Source organism: Tyto alba, unplaced genomic scaffold, assembly GCF_018691265.1.
Source record: "Tyto alba isolate M040663 unplaced genomic scaffold, T.alba_DEE_v4.0 Super-Scaffold_18, whole genome shotgun sequence".
Taxonomy (NCBI): Eukaryota; Metazoa; Chordata; class Aves; order Strigiformes; family Tytonidae; genus Tyto; species Tyto alba.
Genome location: NW_024881280.1, coordinates 29562707 through 29581720, shown reverse-complemented (window position 1 = coordinate 29581720; position 19014 = coordinate 29562707). Strand labels below are relative to the sequence as shown.

Here is a 19014-nt window from a genome sequence, read left to right as displayed (position 1 = left end):
GTGCAGAATCTACTTATATTAAACATAGGTGTATTAAGAATATAAACTGAGCAAATTTTGCCTTAGGGAAAAATAAATTCTAAACCCTACAGAATTTTGGGATCTGTAAAGGAAAAACTTCTATTTGTAAATGATGAATACTAACAATATTGAACTTCTGAAACTCAAACACACCATCATAATATCAAAGCTTAAAGAAGTTGCATGCATTGGCTGTGCTGTGGTCACTGATCATAAACCCACAATAATTGCCAGGCAATGTAACTGCATCTTTGTTTACTTCTGTATAAAGTTAAGCAAGTTGCACTACCTTGTACCTGTTCCGAGACAGAATACAGAAGAGTCTGTACCAGGTAATGAGGGTGGCATTTTTAAGTGAATAAAAGGATGTCGAAAGATACTAGGTAACTAAGTGGAGACTGGAAGCCTCTACTCCCAGAAACGTAGTATGGGCACTAGCATCACAAGGTTCAATTGAGCTGAAACTTTATCTTTTCCTATATCCAAATCCCAGGTCTTAATTGCATCAAAAGAACAGAATGTTTTCCTAAATTCTTATTATTCATTATAAAAAACTTAAAGAAAATATTGCTCTGTGAGAAGAAGACAGTCTTCTAAGGGCTTTCATGACTCATCTGCCAGCTTTTCTTAGCCAAAATTCCTTAAAGATTTACCGTAAGGAAACTACAGAATTACTACTGACTTGTCATGTCTGGTGAGGAAAGTAAACCACAACCTACTCTTCTACTTTTGGTCAGAAAAGACTTTGAACAGATGTTTACAAGACATTAAAGAATTATAAAAACAAAACACAACACATTTATAGAGAGATTACAATAGGTGGATAACAAAAGAGTAGAAAATAAAGTAGTAGTGGAACATTTCCCCCTCTAGCTCAATAACAGGGAAGCATTAAGTGAGTAAATCTAAAGTGATAAAAAAGATGTTTTCTTGCATGGCTGGCATGAAGAAATTACTGCTGTTATCTATAGGCCCTGACCTTCAAAAGGATTTAAATGACTGAATATTCCCTTGGATAAAAATATCTAGAGTTATCTTAATAATTCTATTAAAAATCCACAAGCTAAAAAAAGATAAAACTTCCTGTTTCATGCCACAAACCAGTTGCTGACTGAGATTTACCAGAGGCTCTCTCTGGCTAGAGGTGATACCTCATATGTCTACTATGGGGTTTGTTGTGATAGTCCTGAACATGGCTGATGCTGGCCAGAGAGAAGCCACATTCCTATAGTCATGCAATAGATAATCTAACTTAAAAAAAGATAAGTATGCTTTGCAAACACGTAAGGAAGAAGTATGCAGGAGGAGTATATACCAACATTAATACACAGGCTAATTATGTGAATTTAATAGTTGCAAGATTTATAAATTTTTTGCACCTGGGATAGGTGACAGCTCAAAGAGTTTTAAAAATTTAATCAATGATTCTTAACACAGAGTGCAGTCTGCAGTCTCACATTCTGCCTTGGCTTTAGCCTTAATTGTGGCATGTTTTAAAAAAAAGGTATAAATGTGTGTAGCTCCAAATTTAAACTTAGATCTTACATTCTATGTGTAACATTAATGTCATAATGTATTAGCTTCCTAATACTGACAAGTACACTTGCTGCCTATGGATGTTTCTATGACTGTTGCATTACATTTTTTGGATTAAGCCTGTTTTCATATGAAACTGAAGAAAGACAGAGCTATTTCATTGTCCCCAAAAATGCTAATTAAAACCCAAACTTGTTAAAAATACGTTTCTTGTTCCTGAGAGCTACTGTTGAGAATAAATATTTCATCTGAAAGCTAACTTACCTACTTAAATAATATACAGAGTTACCAAACACAATTAAAATCTAACTGTCTTCAAGCAGAAGAACTAAGTCTAGTTTCTTACGGATGTGTCTTGTGTTTCTTTATCTTTCCCAGGTTTCTTACATTCTCCCTATCTTACAGGCTGTGATGGATTTAGAATAATGTGTGTGCTGGCTGATTGCTGGCAAGGACATAATTGGACAAAAGGCCTGCATTTTTTTCAGAACTGATAAAGAACTGACTTGTAACTGACCTCAGATGATAGTTTGGAAGTCTTTCATCATTCCATCGGACTAGAACTTACTATATCTGATATTTATTCTTCTGCCTAGTTTGTTTAAGAGGCCAAGGGACAGAGATGTAAGGAGAGGGTGAAGAACACAGTGCAATCACACAAAATGCATTTCATTTGAAAACCACATTGAAAAGCAACACCCTACACTAGTTTAGATCAGGTTTTAAAAAACAAAGGAATTTTCTAATCATTTATGAAAAATTATTAACTGCAGTTCTGGACTGGAGGAGCTAATTTCCACCAGCAGATTATTAAGTACTGCTAGAGTTCTAACAGCACTCACCACTATGTTTCTCAAAATAGACTGAATACATGCGGGTTCTTTCAACTCTGGGTTCCTAGCCAAATACAGCTCCTGAGAGTGTCTGATAGTTGTTTGATAGCTTGTGCAAAATGAGCTGTTGGTCTCAGCACAACAGTTGCTTTTTGTGAACAAAGTATGCACAGAAAACATCTTCACCTATACAACTAAATGGTTCTGTTGGGGAAAGATTCAACTGGAAGGCCACAGAGTGGTAAATTGTTACACAGCTTTTAGGCCCCTTCCACTCAGAGCTGAAACCCATAAATTGGGCAGATAAGCTGGATAAACCCGTTCTATTGGCAGATAGTCTCAGTTTCAATGGCTGTCAACTACAAGATCTTAACTGAACATGAGGAAGAATTCTAAACAAAAAGATGAAATCTTTTATATAAAAAGAGTTAACTCATGCCATAAAATTGAAGGGAAGAATACAAACCATTTGAACATTTTTAGGCCAGGATTGCCATCCATTTGTACACAGAATCGCATTTCCTGACACTAAGAACCATTCTGCTGCTTTTATCCACGTGGCTTTTATTTTTTTAAAGTTGCCCTTCATCACTCCTATATGCACAGTTCAAGGTTATTTACCAATGGAATATTTTATTCTATACAAATGTTTTTCCTAGGTTCTACTTTCAACATAGCCTCTTCAGATATATTTTCAATTTCAAGTCAGGTAACACACTTTTTTTCTGAACGTTACATCTATAATACAGTTGATCATTCCTTGTATCCCCAATCCCATGTGCATTAGAATGACCCCAGAAAAAAACAACAAAAAAAAATTACAATATTAACCAAAATAGTTACATACCTTTGCCAGTTTGGGTTTTTGAGCATATTTTGATAAATTCAGTCGAGACAGATTTATGAAAGGGCCATCTGGATTTGTTAGCATTGAAGCCTGAAGGTGAGAAAGAATGTTTTAAGTGGGAAGATCCCCTATACTTCTGAAACTTTTCCAAATATTAGTAGTATACAAAAAAACCCAAACCCAAACCAAACAAAGCATTTGTTGAATGCAGTGCTCTACTGTGCAGTACAGACTCTTCTTATTGAATTTCATCTTTTCTGAAAGCCAGGAATTTGTCCTATTCCCATACAGTCCCTGAAAGAGGCTGCATGAATTACTTTCTGGAACTACCTTTTTCTTCCCTCTCTCCACTGTTTTCATAATGTGCCTAAGCATGTAGCTTGGACTAACTGTTAGATGGACTGCAAGTAGTTGGGATACATAACAAAAAAAATCTTCAGGAAAGATTTAGGAAGATCAGTTCATATCTGTGATAGCGAGAAGATACCATGTTTTACAGATTAACCACATTAATGGCATTACGTATTCGTGCCAGTTGCAGTTCATTAATTTTGCCAATAGAACAGGATAAAACTAGTATAGTTCATTTTCACACTGAGAGATTAGTAATTGCTTCGTAGTAAACTGACAAACTTGGAGAAGGTTACAACATATGGTGAAATCATATCATGGTCTTTCCATGGCCTTCAGTGAGTAAAAATGACAGAGCTTGTGAATTTGGAATTTATGTGAATTTTTGTGAACTTGTGAATTTATGTACATTTTCTATATAAACAAACTAGCAAACTAACAAAAAGTAGCATTTTCACTCTACTTTGAAATCAATTTAAACAAAAAATTAAAAACGTTCACCTCCTTCAAATTTGAGTTTAGTCAACTACAAGGTCACTGTACCAGCTACTATGACCAAGACAACTGTTGTTCTGAGAACAGAGTCAGGCAACTTACCGTTCCTAGCCTGATATATCTCCCAGAAGCACTAGTAATTGGACGAGCTGTGAGAGCTGTTCGAGGTGTTTTTATAGCCTGTTCCACAGTACTTGGCTGTCCACTTTGTGTGCTGGGTCTCACAAATCCTGTAATAGGTCTTCCTGATTGAGTTACTGGCCTGAAAATGTTAAGCACATTATCCTTATGTTGAGTGGTATTTATCAATAGAGAATTTAAATACTTATATCTGAAGCATTTAATTTTCAGGAGTAAAATTTAAGATTTGCTCATTTGTAATTAGTCACATTTAAAAAAAAAATGAACAACCACATACCTAACAGCTGGGCTGGGGCCTCCACCTTGGCTAGTTCCAAGGAGTTTCAAAGATGTTCCTGGTCCTATAAAATAAGAGCATTTCCCATTTCACATTGTGATACTATGCCCTTATCCAGGGGACTTGAAAAAATGATTGTGTCTTACAATAAACTGTAAATGTATTTGTTCAAACTGAGGTGACATAGCACTATATGAAGAAGACAAAAACCAAATATTGTACTGTACTACTGATAAATCATCAGAGTATTGCAAGAAACCTGCCACAATGAACATGGTTTTCTCATTTTTACCCTTCCCAGTCTCTCCCTCATCCCACTTGGAGGGAGGCTGTGTGGGGCTTAGCTGCCTACTGGGGTTAACCCACAATTGTCAACAATATCTCAGGAGCAACAGACAGCACTGAAGTAAGAAAGGTTACTGTAATAATAAGATCATGCTAATTTGAAATGGTATATTTTCTATGTGGGACTGAAATAGCACTGAGATTTAAGTAAACCAAAACATTCAGCTTCAGGGAAAATGGAGGATGGTATCTCATGTCATTAGACACATGTAGGACCCCCACCCACAATTTAGGGCACAGTAAAGTTCTAAATCATCCATATCCATAAGTCATCAATGAAAATACTGAATTGCCTTGAGCCCAGGTGAACAGATGACAGGTCGCCCTTTTCACATATTTCTGTTTTGACAGTGGATCATTAACAATTATTAGTTCCTCCATGTAGATTTTTCATCACCTTCACTGATAACCTGATTATAGTCAGTTTTTCTAACCTCCTAAGTGAATGTCTAAGAGATGGTTTTACAAACTTGGTTAAAAGCAAGCTGTGAGATCTATACCTTCTGATCTGTTCACTGCTTGTTATCATGTACAGAAAGAAATGAGATTTGACACAGCCAGTTCTTGACAAATCGCTGTTACTCATCTACTTACTTTCTAGATACTTATGAACTGCTTTTATTTCAAATGTATCCAAGAACTGAAGTTAAACAGATAGGTAGTTAGTTTCCTTCCTTCTTTTTTCCCTGTAAGATAAACCTCAAGTCTGTCCTTTTTCAGTCTTCTCTCTCTCCCACCTTCAAGCTGTAATTACCTCTGACATACTACCAATCCATTGTTTAAGCAAGTTTAGTAGACTTGTCCAAATTGGTAACTTCTAATTCAACCTAAATACCTTCTAGCTTTTTTAATCCACGCTGATACCACGCACCTCTGACTCCACTATTATAGTAGCCACCTGGCTACAGCCGTATATAAAATTAAATAACACAAAAAAAGGTATTAATCATTATCTCCTTGGTAAAACCAACTAAATATGTAAGTGATGTTAAAATAAGGACTCAAGCTCAGAATTCTCTTTTCTGGCTGGCTGCACTCAGGATCTCTGTTGCTTGCTTGGTTTTTATAGTCCTGTGAATCTTGAATTTTTTACTCCACAACAGAAGGAGTGTACAGTCCACCTAATGGAGTTTCTAACATGATAACCACAGCATTCTTCTGAGAAATGGAGAAAGCGGCTTTGAACTTTTCAGGCTAGCAGACAATGAACTTGTCTTCCACTTTCTGAGCCTTTCTTTTAACTACTGCAATAATATAAAAAAGGTAGAGCATTTCCAGATGTGTTTTTTAATAACTATGATTGTTTTGTGCTTTTGGTGTACTGGGAGAATGCTTACAGGATTTAGTTCCCGTGATCTTACCCCAGACAACTCTGTCCTTAAACTGAGAATCCCAACTGAACTAGCTATGAATAGACACCAAGAGGCCACAGCAGTGCATGTGGCCACTGATAGTGACAGAATTTAAGAGCGAAATTTCAGCAGTTAGAGATGACTGCAGATGACTCCTTTAACTCCCTACTGAAATGGCTGTGATTATCCATAATGCCAATTAGTATGATCTTCTGAAAAATATGTTGTCAAGGTAACACTTTTAAACAAGATTATAACCTTAACTAATAAAATTGATGGTGTTAAGAGTCAAAAGGTAACATACTGGAAATTTTCTGTAAAAGGATGCTATAGGACTTTTTTATTAGTAACAAGACTGATAGAAAATTAACACAGCAAAGTTATAAAAATTTAAAAACTGGTGGAAGATAGATTTCATGATATGTGAAGAATAACCACAGAAAAGTAGTTGTTTCTAGTGGTCCCTATACAATTTAGTAATTATTTAATAATGCAAAACTGAGAGCAAAATCATTATTAATATAGTTTAATCTGGAAACTAAGACAAGGACTTATGCAAAACAATTTGAACTGCTTACTAAGTGAAGTACAGACAATAGCTGTTGTAATATGGGAGGTATGACTACACATTTTTAAGTTTGTAAGCTATAATTACAGTGGGAGAGGATATCCTGGAAGATTTGCCACAGTAAAAGACCCTGAGTCAAGATCAATTATGGCTAACACACTTTAGCAGCGAAAGAAAAAGCCCACAGTCAGCAAGTACCCATTTTTATTGAATTATGTGTAAAATTGGAAGTGATCACAGAATCACAGAATGGTTGAGGTTGGAAGAGATTTCTGGAGGTCATCTGGTCCAACCAGGCTCAAGCAGGGTCACCTAAACCCAGTTGCCCAAGACCTTGTCTAGACAGTTTCTGAGCATCTCCAAGGAGGGAGATTCTACAACCTCCCTGGGCAGCCTGTGCTAGTGTGAAGTCACCTCACAGTAAAAAAAAGTGTTTCCTGATGTTCAGACAGAGCCTCCTGTGTTTCAGTTTGTGCCCAGTGCCTCTGGTCCTGTCACTGGGCACCACTGCAAAGACTATCTCCATCCTCTCTGCACTTTTGCTAGTGGTATCTGTGCTTACCTTTGGTATAAAAGTGTAACAGAAACCTACTTCAGATGTACAAAGTAAAACCAAGCTGTAGAAGAAAATGTATTTTCTATGTGTTAGCATACCGTTGTCCGTTTTAGTGACTACAACTGAAAAGGCATGCAGATTAATTGGAAATTATTAAGAAAGAGTTTCAAGACTCAACTCAAAAATTAAAAGATCATTAAAAGCTTATCAAAGATCACTGGATAACTTAATGACAGTTTTAACTATTTACTTTGGAAATATACCTTTGAAAATAAAGACTTCGTATCAAGCATAAAATATACACAAAGAAGCAACAACTGGATCTACAGCTGATAATTCCCATTAAAGGTATGGCATATGCTGATAAAAGCCATCAAATGTAATCATTTACTAAAGACTGTAGGGAGGTTTTTCTCTCTGGAAAGTTCTTATAATTTCTGAAAAACTATATACTAGCTCAGGCACATCTAATGGATTTGAAGCACGAATAGCAAAGTCTTATCTCAGTGATTCAGGAGTGCAGACTACAGTATCATATTGATTTTCTTCGGCTTTCAAATCTGTGACACGCTACCCAGAAAGTCACCATTTTTCAATTTAAATATAGTGTGAATGTATTTTTCCAGAATGCCTTATTTCTCAGTAATATTCATCAAATTATTTTTCTTGGCAGATGGTCTCTACCACAGAGGACATAAAACCAAATGAAAGTCTAAATTGTATTATTATGCTGTTTTAAGACAGATACATGTAATTAGATTATCATAATGTATAAACACAACTTGAGTACTGCTTGGCTGTTTATATGCGATCAAGCATGTAATGACAATTTTAAAAAATGTAATCAGATAGATATGCAATTGCCTACTTCTATCCAGATGAGAAAAGCTTTTAATGCTTCAAAGATTAATTCTGGCCTACGTCCAGTTCTTCCCTTGAACTCCTTGACATGGTAGGTAGTTGAAAGCCACATCTAACAAGATGCCTAAAAATTTCCATGTGGACTGTACTAAAGAAACAGACAGAAATATAAACAATGTCAAAAGTAGTGGAAGACTAATTACTGCCCACTTAGAAGGGAACTGAGGAAGCTGAAAAGAGCTGCATGCAAGAAACAATGACAGGGCTGAAGAACTGTCCTGGGAAGGAAGAGAGGAAAAAGTAGAGAAAAGCAGAAGAGAGAAAATCAGTTCAGAAAATGTTTGTGGGAAAAGATAGAAAAGGTGATGTCAGATTTGGCCAAACTGTTGCCGACAGTACAGTCATATGGATGAGATTCACAGTACATCAGAGGCATATATTTTTCTCTAGTTTCCCACAGAGCCCAAAGAAGCCAGAAAGGAATAAAAGAAATCAATGTGCTTATGGAAAAGAGCCAAAGAGTACAGGGATGTAGAGAAAAGCTGACAAAACATTACTTGTCTGAACCCCTATCTGACAGGCCTAAGTACTATATCAAGATCATGTGGTGTATCTCAACACTGCCACACATCTATAAAACAATCTCAAACTCTTCTTGTAGCAATACCTAAGAGCTGTATCAGGACACCTCAGTATGTACTATTTTATGCTAGATGACAATACTGACCAAAAGAGCTCTTGTTGCTTCAATGTATTGAAGTGAAAGTCATTCTTACGTGCGACTTGAGCAATGGCATTTTCATCAAGCATCATCTCTGCAATTCCTTCTTGATCCATATCGATTTCATCCACATACACCATTTCTGTCAGAGCTCGTGTTTTCAGGCTCCAGGCAGCCTGAATAAGGATAAAGGAAAAACTAAAATCTTCAAGACACCAAGTAAATAATCTAATCGGAAATTTTGCCATTTTCAGTTATTATTCCCTTCACAGTTTTAATAGACTTGAATAAGGTATTGACTTAAACAGCTGGGTATATCCATCAGTTGCCTAATGGAGGTGGAAAGGGAACCAAGACTTTAGACAACTAATTTGGAGTGGAACAGTTACAGTCACTGAATTCGGAGGACAGAATTTCATGCCCCATGAAAAGTTGTGACTAATTTAGGTCACAGGCAACTCTCTGAGATGTTGTGCTTTTGAAGAAATCCCCAGCTACCAGTGCCATTGAAAACCCACCACTGACAGTCACCTCATTTAAACTGCAATGAGAGAGGAAGGTAAGTAAACAATTGTAATGCAAAGAAATGCCCTTCGCAGGTATCTGTAGAGAAAGAAGGAAAATCTTTAAACCAACAGTTAAAGTACATTACTATCCACAAGCGAGAGTCTTCAGAAAAAATAATCTAAAGCTCCTTTGTTCAAAGCATCGGCTGTAACAAATATATAAATGTATAGATCAAGCATTGCAGACTGTGAGATTATTGGAGTATTTGTTAGTGATCTGAACTGACAAATTACTACACTAAATGTACTGGAGGATTATATAAGCAGTGTGGAAAGGCAAGCATAATTCTAGCCTATGTGACAAGCTTTGTGTAGACTATAGAGACACCAAATCAATGGGGATTGGTCTCCGTAGTGTAGACTACAGAGACACCGGTGGCAGCCATACAGAAGTACCAACAAAATATGTCCAGATTCAACCACTTTGATAACTTAATATGCCTGTAATGTACTCATAGATCAGGCATGATAAAGGGAGCCACAGACCAATCCCTGGTCTTCCTTCAGATACTGAACAGATCGTAAATTTTCCAGAGTAAAAATCACTGCCAAAACGATCAGATTTGTTTCTTTTCTGACATGGTGTACAGCAGTCTGGCGGGAAAGCACGTTTAATATTTGCTAAGAAGACATTTCAAAATAGAAACCGACTGACATTACCTTAATAGAATTAAAGGTCAAACACACAAAAACATTATTTCTTTCAGAAGTTGAAGATCTGGACCTCAGGCATATTTAATAATGTAAGTAATCATTTAATGGGACACTTCTCATTCATCATGTCTCAGATCATCCCTTCCTCTACACTTCCCTTACATTTCTATGCAACTTTATAACTATCATAAAGAAAGTATATCTAAAAAGGTTGAAATATTTAACCTCCCTTTTTAAAAGTGCTTTCTCCTGAGCAGAAGGAGGGATTTAGCCAGCCAGTTCAACCACAATTATAAACCTTTGTTCAAATATGAAGAGAATGGAACAGGGCATTTTAGGCCAGACACACATAATCCAGATCTGCTTTATTATCTTTTAGTTTCTTCTTATGTAGTAGGGTGACAACCTTCAATTAGCATAGAGACTTGCAGTTAGATGTTCAACAACATTAACTGTTCTTCATTTTTGTATGGAAATAATTAGTTTGTTGAATGTTTAACACCTTGATGGTACTCTGCTTTTTACGAAGATGTGTATGTCTGAAGTCAACATAACCATATCTATATTGCAAATATGATGAAATTAGAGCTCTCAATATAGCCAAACAAAGGCTAATTTCCTAGTAGAGATAATAAAAGCTGCCCGCAGTAATGACCTTTCCCTGGGAATTGAAAGTAGCAACTTCTCTACAGTAATTTCTAAAACTGGGGCCAGTTCTTAACATAGACGAAAGTATATCATTGTGATTTTTCCAATAACAAACATGAGATAATGTGGTTTTAAAAGGAACGTGTCTCTCTGTCATTATTGGACAAATATATGACATAAAAGAGAGATTCCTTAGGCTGCTCTGCCAATCTTAAAATGCTAGTCTGAGGTTTCACAGCCAACAAAAAATTCAAATATCGCATATTATTCCTTAATTAAACATCAGTCTGTAGATTAGAGTATTGCCAGTAGCAATGTTTGCTACAGGACTTCTGACCAAAATGGCAAGAGAGAGAAAAATGTCAAATTTGTTACTTAAACTACAGAAAGATGAGCTTAACCTTGGGAGATAAAAAGACAATTCAAAATTCTTAACTACTAGTTACAACACCCATATGAAACAAAAGTATATTTTAATGCATGCACACAGTTATGCTGAATATCTGAAAAACAAAGCTGTGTGAAAAGGAATTAGAAATGTATACTAACACACAAATACAAAGGGAGATGGAGGAAAATAATATTTTTTTCAAAATAATTAACGAATTTTTTGGCGCCCTTTTTATTCATAAAAATTCATTTGCTACTTATTCAAAAAGAGTCACAGAGGACTTTGTAAGAACTACGGCATATGGCTACTGTCTTTCTTTTTAAAAGAAAAACTGAGAGATGTACATTTCTCTGCTAAAACATACCCTCCCCACCAATTTTTGGTTTTGTTGTTGTTCATAAAGATGTCTTTTATCACATGAGATTTAAAACTCATACAAGGTTCAAAGATTTTCTTAACAACTCAGTAATTTCAACTTTTGCTGACTTTCTATAAATAATTTGTACCAGTAGTCCCAGTATTTCCTGTAGCTACTTTATCTTTGTATGAAGCCCACTTTCTGTGTTGCAGTTTTTAGTTATCCAGAAAAATTTTAACAATTCAGTTCATAAGAAAGTACATGGTTTTAGTAATTTATTATAGTACAATGCACATATTTTTTGCTCAGTGAAAATCTGTAAGGGCTTAATCTGAAACTAATGCAGAAGAAATTCTGCTGAAAAACTTAAATTGAAATGAAAAACTTAAATTAAAAATTAAACTTAAATTAAAATGAAAAAGAGCAGCACAGAACTGGAAGAACCACACTACCAACAGTGAGAGGAAGGCTCACTTATAGTCACAAAAAGCCATAAAAATAAATGCACACATTTCTGAGTAACCACATGACAGTATTATTTACCAAGTGTGTCCACTCAAATTGCTGCCTCACATTCCATTTATATTATCTGCTCTCTCTTTGTGGGATCGATAACTTTGTTTTGTGACAAGCAACATGTTTGACGTTTATGAAGACAACGTGCACTTTTATGAAATGGGCACTTAAACAGTAGGAACAAGAATGGGACAGCTCATTTCATACAACCCACATATTCACAACATAGTAACAGACTTAGCTTCCTTAACTCATAATCAGAACAGAACTTTACAATAACTAATAGCAATTAGAGAGGGAAGCAATATTTTTGCTACTCCAAGTACATAAATGTGATACAGTATTTCTTAAGCAGTCTAAACTCCAGAAAGAAAAGTGACAAAGTGTTTTTCACTTAGTTCCTGAGAACTGGCTTGTCACAAAATCTAGTATCTTCCTCTTGTTTCTGAAAATTCCAAAAAACAAATTAATATAAACTTCAAATCTAGATGTATTTTATGAATTTGGTAATGCACATTTGTAAGAGGCTTCATTCTCCAATAATCCCTTCCATTATCATAAATTTTATTCCATCACAGTGAAAACCCCACAACGCAAAAACTACTTTGTGAAGTGTAATCTTTAAAGACAAGAAGATACCTGGTAATACCTCACTGAAACCATTTTGTATGCAAACAACTTGAATGACTTCATTGGAATGTAATTGGAGACTTGTAAAATACGTTATTGAGCTATGTTTAAAGATGAATTTTCTCATTGCATTTAATCTCCTCTGACTGTGGGATGGAGCCAAAAGATGTCACCACCAGCACATTATTCTTCTTCCCATTGCAGTAATCCCGTACTAATGTGGACAGAGTGAAAACTACGCAATTACTCTCAGTCTTCCATCACTTATGCAGAGCATCATCATGCAGCTTCAAGACTACCAGACTCTACACAAGGTAGGCAGTGAGAAAGAGCTGTAGGAGCAGGAAGGGCATGGGTAACAGCCCACCATTCCACCGCATTAAATGAAACATGAAAGCGAGCCCTAAGAGCATAAACATTGTTCTGTCTGTTCTGTCTTTTTCCTAATCTCATCAGCAGATGAAGGTCATTCAACTCAAGATAGATTCAATTTAGCTTTTAGAAGGCACTAAGCTACTGAACTGCTGAATAAACTTATAGGAAATATATGGGAGAAATAGACATCTGTCAAATATAAAAGTTGCCTATTTAAAATACCCCTTATCAAATGTACTGCCTTACCAATGATGAAAAACAAATTTATGCCATTAAGGATTTAACAACAAAACAAGTATTATTCAGTGTACCAGAAATTCTTCCTAATGATTACATCTAATAATTGTATTTATGAAAAGAATTTTACCTGAAACACAGTGTATTCAGAATCAGGCTCCTGAAAAGAGAGAAAATAGAAATTTGAGGAATGGTAATGCCAAACAATAAAAAGAACAACAAAAAATGGAATTATACTCTGTGACTGCCTCATTTTGTACAAACATTTTCTCTCCAATACATATATCCAAATTTCTATTTTATTACATTATCTCAACTTACATACATTATGGAGCTAATCAATGTTTTTCACACTAAATGCAGCTTTGCAATAAATACATTTTTCAGATACCTTTTGCTTCATTGCTTCTGCTGGATCATGTTGGCCAAATCTAGATTAACGTTGCAGAATTATTAAACTGAAAAATGGTACATTTAAAAAAAATAAAATGAAAACTTGAAAGAGGTAAGCAAATCTCTCAAAAATTAACTGGATTATTAGGCCATGTGATTTAGAATGTCTACGTAATAAAATTAATCTTTGTGCATTTTTGTTAGCTGCTGATGGTGATCACGATATCACTGAAGTACATAAAAGAAAATTTCTGCACATATTGAATTTTTTTCATACTTTTATGATAGAAGTGAGGTGTTTATTGTATTCTGGACAGTAATGCCGTAAGTGGAATAAACATCAAACTAATGGCTTATTGCACCGTCCAGTAAACAAAAGGAAAACTACCAGATGAAGTTTACTACAAGCCAAAAAGCAGAAACTTGCATCTGCTTGAAAATGTGAGGTAAAAGTGAATAAATACTAACAACAGGAAATGTAGGTTTATCATCATTTATTGTGTAGTTACCATGTTTATATAATATTTAAAATATCTTTTAGGGCTTCTGCTGCTCACTTCCAGGGACTGGGGAGGAATTTTTCCTCTCTAGTGTATTGCTTAGCTTTAGGGGGAAAGACAAGAAAGGTGGGAGACAGATGTTACTTTCTCTAAATCACTGTTGGTCTTTTGTAGAGCGAGATCACTTCTGTTCCCAGAGGCAGAGGAAAATTTCTTATGTATCTGGCCTTTTGTAAAACTGTCACAGTTAAACCAGCTATATTAAAGTAAACACAGAACCTTAGAGTAATTCAAACTAGAAAAGAGACTTCAGGTCTCTAGTCCAAAGCTCAGCTCAAAGCAAGGTCAGCTATGAGGTCAGTTGAAGTTGCTCAGAGCTTTGTCCAGTTGGGTCTTGGAAACTTCTGGGGATGGAGACTGCACAATACCCCTGCGCAACCTGTTCCACTGCCTGACTGTCCTTGTGGAGAAATGTCTTTCATTATATTATGCCAAAGCCTACTTTATTTCAATTTCAGTTTGCTGTTTCTCGCTCCCCGCACCACTGTGAGAGGCCTAGATCCATCTTCTTTATAACCTCCTTGTATGTATTAGACAGCTGCTATTAAATCACACCAGTTTCTTCTCTCAGCTGAACCACTGCCCAACGTGCCATTAGCTTCCTCTGCAGCCAGGGCACACTGCTGGCTCATGTTTCACCAAGAGAATGGCAAGGTCGAGCTCGCTCTTTTCCTCTGTAGTATAAGACATGGTCTACTTCTTTCAATTTGAGCATTTTTACTCAGTAAATTCCATGACAGCAGTGATCTGGAAGACTGGTGACGCTCTCACATCTTCTTTCTTAGTGTACAGGAATTTCTGTGGCCGCTTAAGGATCATATTTGGAATCACAAACCTGTTCACTGGTGTTAAAATTCATAACACAGCTAACAAATTGAGTATTCTATAGAACTAAATGTTAATTGAGGAATTAATCTCAGCTGTCTGTGATGTACTTTTGCTTGACTAAGGCACTAAAACTGCCTTTATACTTTTACTGGATGATTAAATGAACTCCAAATTCTTCTAATGTGTTGTTTTATTTATTGTATTCCTCTTCTAAAAACTAAACTGTTCTAGCCTTCTAAGTAATAAGGAAAAGGACATTGAGGTATTTCATCTTGCATTTTATTCACCCCATTGTGTACAAGTGTTACAGCACATATGGTGTACTAGAAAAGGGTTTAAGAGCAGTATGTGATCTTCCATACCATAGGTGCTACAGTAACTAATGAGGTGAAGGTTGCAAATATTAAGTCAACACTAACTCAAAAATGCCTTCATGTTACAGATGTGTATCTTTCCTTAGGCACTATTCATTAGTTTTAAAAATAATTTAAAAATAAAACAAATTTACTCATGTAGGAACATTCATATTACTAATAAATTCAGAAATTACATCCCTCATCACTTTGGAAAAAAGTAGAGTTGACCAATAATACTTACTAAAAACATTTCTCTCATAATGGTAGGTGATAGTATGCATTGTTGATACATCATATCATTTCAGTTTTTGACAAGAAGTAATTTAAGATTTTAAATAACCCTCAAGTGGATGATAGAACCCTCCCATTAAACACAGGTCTGGAACAATAAAAACTAACATTAAAACATAACGTATTTTAACATTGGTAGATCCAGCAGTTACTATTCACACAAGTAACCTACTGGAACTAGATTCCGAATAAAGATTTCTTCACGAGGATTAACAAATAGCATTGCCCTGTAAGCTTGTATCTCGAAACAAAAGGTCAAATTTATTCTTCATTTACACATATAAAGCTCATTTGAAATTAATAAGATTGTAAAAGCAATGAAGGAAGGATTTAAACCAGATCTCTAAATCCAATGAGGGCATTTTAAAATTCAAGTTAATGTGTAAAAGTCAGTTTATCTGAGGACCATAAATATTTAGAAAAATTAAGCCTTATGATGCTTATAGCCTAGAAGAGGGAATGAAACAAGATTACATATCATATATTCTAATAAAGCTTCATGCTACAATTAATTTCAGCTGATTGTGATTTAATACATGCAGAATATTAAAATTAGTATATTCTGAAAAAGCTCTTCAAATGATTAAGAGCATAAACACAGAAAAAACATTAGCCAGGAACAATTACTTCACTGTATGTATGACTAATTTTTACATATAAACTTAATAATCACAGTCTCTTGAACCAATAACTGATTTCAGTTGAAGATGCTCTTTCAAATCAAGTTTCATGTACATAAATATATCTGTAATAACTTTATTATGACCTTACAAAAAACAGTATGCAAGTAATAGTAGCTGAAAGTTCACCATGGGAGAAGAAAGGATGAACGAACAAAAGCAAATCCTCATAGTAGACAATTAATCAAGTTAAATGAAGGACATCCACTGTATGACTATTAATTACATTAGGCAATTTTATTTTTTTTTTATTGTTAAACTACAGCAGGCCTCATATATTGGTGCTGGTTATTGCCTTGAATCTGACATATGGGACACAAAGAAGAGTAATCAGATTAGGTAACTAATCAGGATGATTAACACGGCCCTGGATTGTATTTCCTCTAGGTCATGCTATTACTATAAACATAGAACACAGTGCCTGTTTGCTTATGTCGTGGTTTAACCCCAGCCAGCAACTAAGCACCATGCAGCCGCTTGCTCACTCCTCCCTCCTCCCAGTGGGATGGGGAAAATTGAAAAAAAGTAAAACACATGGGTTGAGATAAGAACAGATTAATAACGGAAATAAAATATAATAATAAAAAATAATAATTATTAATAATAGTAATTAAGTGGTATATAATAAAAAAGACATAGAGAAATAAGCCCCAAGAAAAGACAAGTGATGCACAGTGCAATTGCTCACCACCCAGTGACCAGTGCCCAAGCAACAATCCACCCCCAGCCAACTGCCTCCAGTTTACATGACATCCTATGGTATGGAACATCTCCCTTTGGCTAGTTCGGGTCAGCTGCCCTGGCCATGTTCCCTCCCAGCTTCTTGTGCACCTTCTCCTGGCAGAGCATGGGAAACTGAAAAGTCCTTAACTTAGGATAAGCACTACTTAGCAACAGCTAAAACATCAGTGTGTTATCAACACTATTGTCACACTAAATCCAAACCACAGCACTGTACCAGCTACTAGGAAGAAAATTACCTCTATCCCAGATGAAATCAGGACATTTTACAATAGGAAGTAATTAAACTGAACATCAGTGCTTCTGTGTTTGTAGGCCCAAATGCTAGTCATAGAAAATTGAGCTTTTATATATCCTGAGATAAAGTTGTCAGCATAGAAGTAAATTCCATCAATAGAATTTATATTCCTAATTCTTAAATGAAGAAATACACAGGATACTTTATAGAAAAAAATATTTTAGTCTTCCATAAAATCTTATCCAGCAGCAGCTAATTATTCTTCTATCAAAGTGTTCAGCACATTTTACTCATTAAGAACTCTTCAGGAAAACATAACTGATTTTAAAATGTTTTGATTTCATTAACACAAACTTTAAGAATTCCAGTTTATAATGGCATACCATTAATATCGCTACATAAGAAAATTCCTGATTCATGCAGAGCTGGCTAAAAGGTAAACATCCCATCTTACACACCTCCTAGGGCTTACCACATCTGGTGACAGAGTTCAAAGACAGCTCTACACCAATTAAGATAGCTTCTAAATGTATGTACATGTAACTAGTGATTGGACCATCAGTAAACTTATTCTTGAGACCTTCAAATCATCTTTTTTCTTCAGATGTTCTTAAAGCATGTTCTTGAAGAACTTCTTAAACATCATTACACTTGTAATGAAAACATATTCTGAATACTAAGCTATATGTGTAAGTATGACTGGCAAAAACGCCTACTTCTAAGGCTATTGGAGAAAGCTGATTTCAGCTGCCCATAGTTTGGTGACAGTGTTGCAGATGCAATGGAGCAGGAGTAGTTCTACCAGTTAGCAGACAGCTGGAAAAAACGGACAGGCTTTCAGACAGGCATGGTCATCTCTTTCAGGCATGAAAATGCTCTCAGATTACGCACCATTAGTCTCTTCCTTTACTTATTTATTGTTACATTACATGTGTTAGAAGGGAGAAGGCTAGTTGCCTGACATTGAAAAAGTTCTGACCTGTAACAGTCACAGTTTGACTCAACCACTCCTGAACATCTCTTTAAAGGATACCATCTCCTGGGGCTTGGTTTATATCACATCCTAACGCCGACTGTTCAAGGAAGTGACTCCCTGAACAGTGACCGAGGCTACTGTTCTTATAATATCCTCCTTTCACTGGCTGCAGAGGTTGGAAGGCACACACTTCGCAGAATAAGGGACAAGAGGATGAGAACAGATGGCATGGTGATTACAGCAGTTGAGTATTCCCTTGTGCTGCACAGCAGCTCACTTAATCCAAACTTTCCCTAAGTGTTGTCATTTGTCCATTTGATTTCCTGGTGTCAAACACAACCTATCTTGGGCCTGATTTGCAGAAGTGTTCCCACTAAGGGTTTGACCATTAAAAGTTTTAGAATTGCTATGAGTTTTTTAAGTATAATAAAACACACAGGTTAGGTACTGTAAGTGATACATACTTAATTTTAGATATAATTCACACAGATGGAAGACAGCACCATTTTGTGGTAGGTCGCCAAAGAAGACAGAAATAGTTCGATCAAAATATCTAGGAACTACTGATTTCATTAACATGCCACCTTCAAAAGTAACACAGACTTCAGGAATCAACAATCAGTCTCGCTGAGAATGGTCTTGGATTCTTTATTAACTTAAAAAAAGTAATCT

The 19014-nt window shown here is 35.7% G+C and overlaps 1 protein-coding gene across 4 annotated transcripts in view; it reads right to left on the bottom strand.

The window, feature by feature from the left end:
• Positions 1-19014, bottom strand: part of TTC8 (tetratricopeptide repeat domain 8) — a 46160-nt gene that overhangs the window by 23460 nt on the left and 3686 nt on the right. For 2 of the 4 annotated variants that reach the window (XM_033010551.2, XM_033010552.2), the window contains exons 2-6: positions 13410-13439; positions 8960-9080; positions 4502-4565; positions 4186-4345; positions 3238-3327 (exon numbers count right to left, since the gene is read on the bottom strand). In XM_033010551.2, the coding sequence (XP_032866442.1) occupies positions 3238-3327; positions 4186-4345; positions 4502-4565; positions 8960-9080; positions 13410-13439 (465 nt within the window). Of the gene's footprint in view, positions 1-3237; positions 3328-4185; positions 4346-4501; positions 4566-8959; positions 9081-13409; positions 13440-19014 lie in introns of those variants that run through there. The other 2 variants (XM_033010553.2, XM_033010554.2) reach the window with 2 other exon arrangements.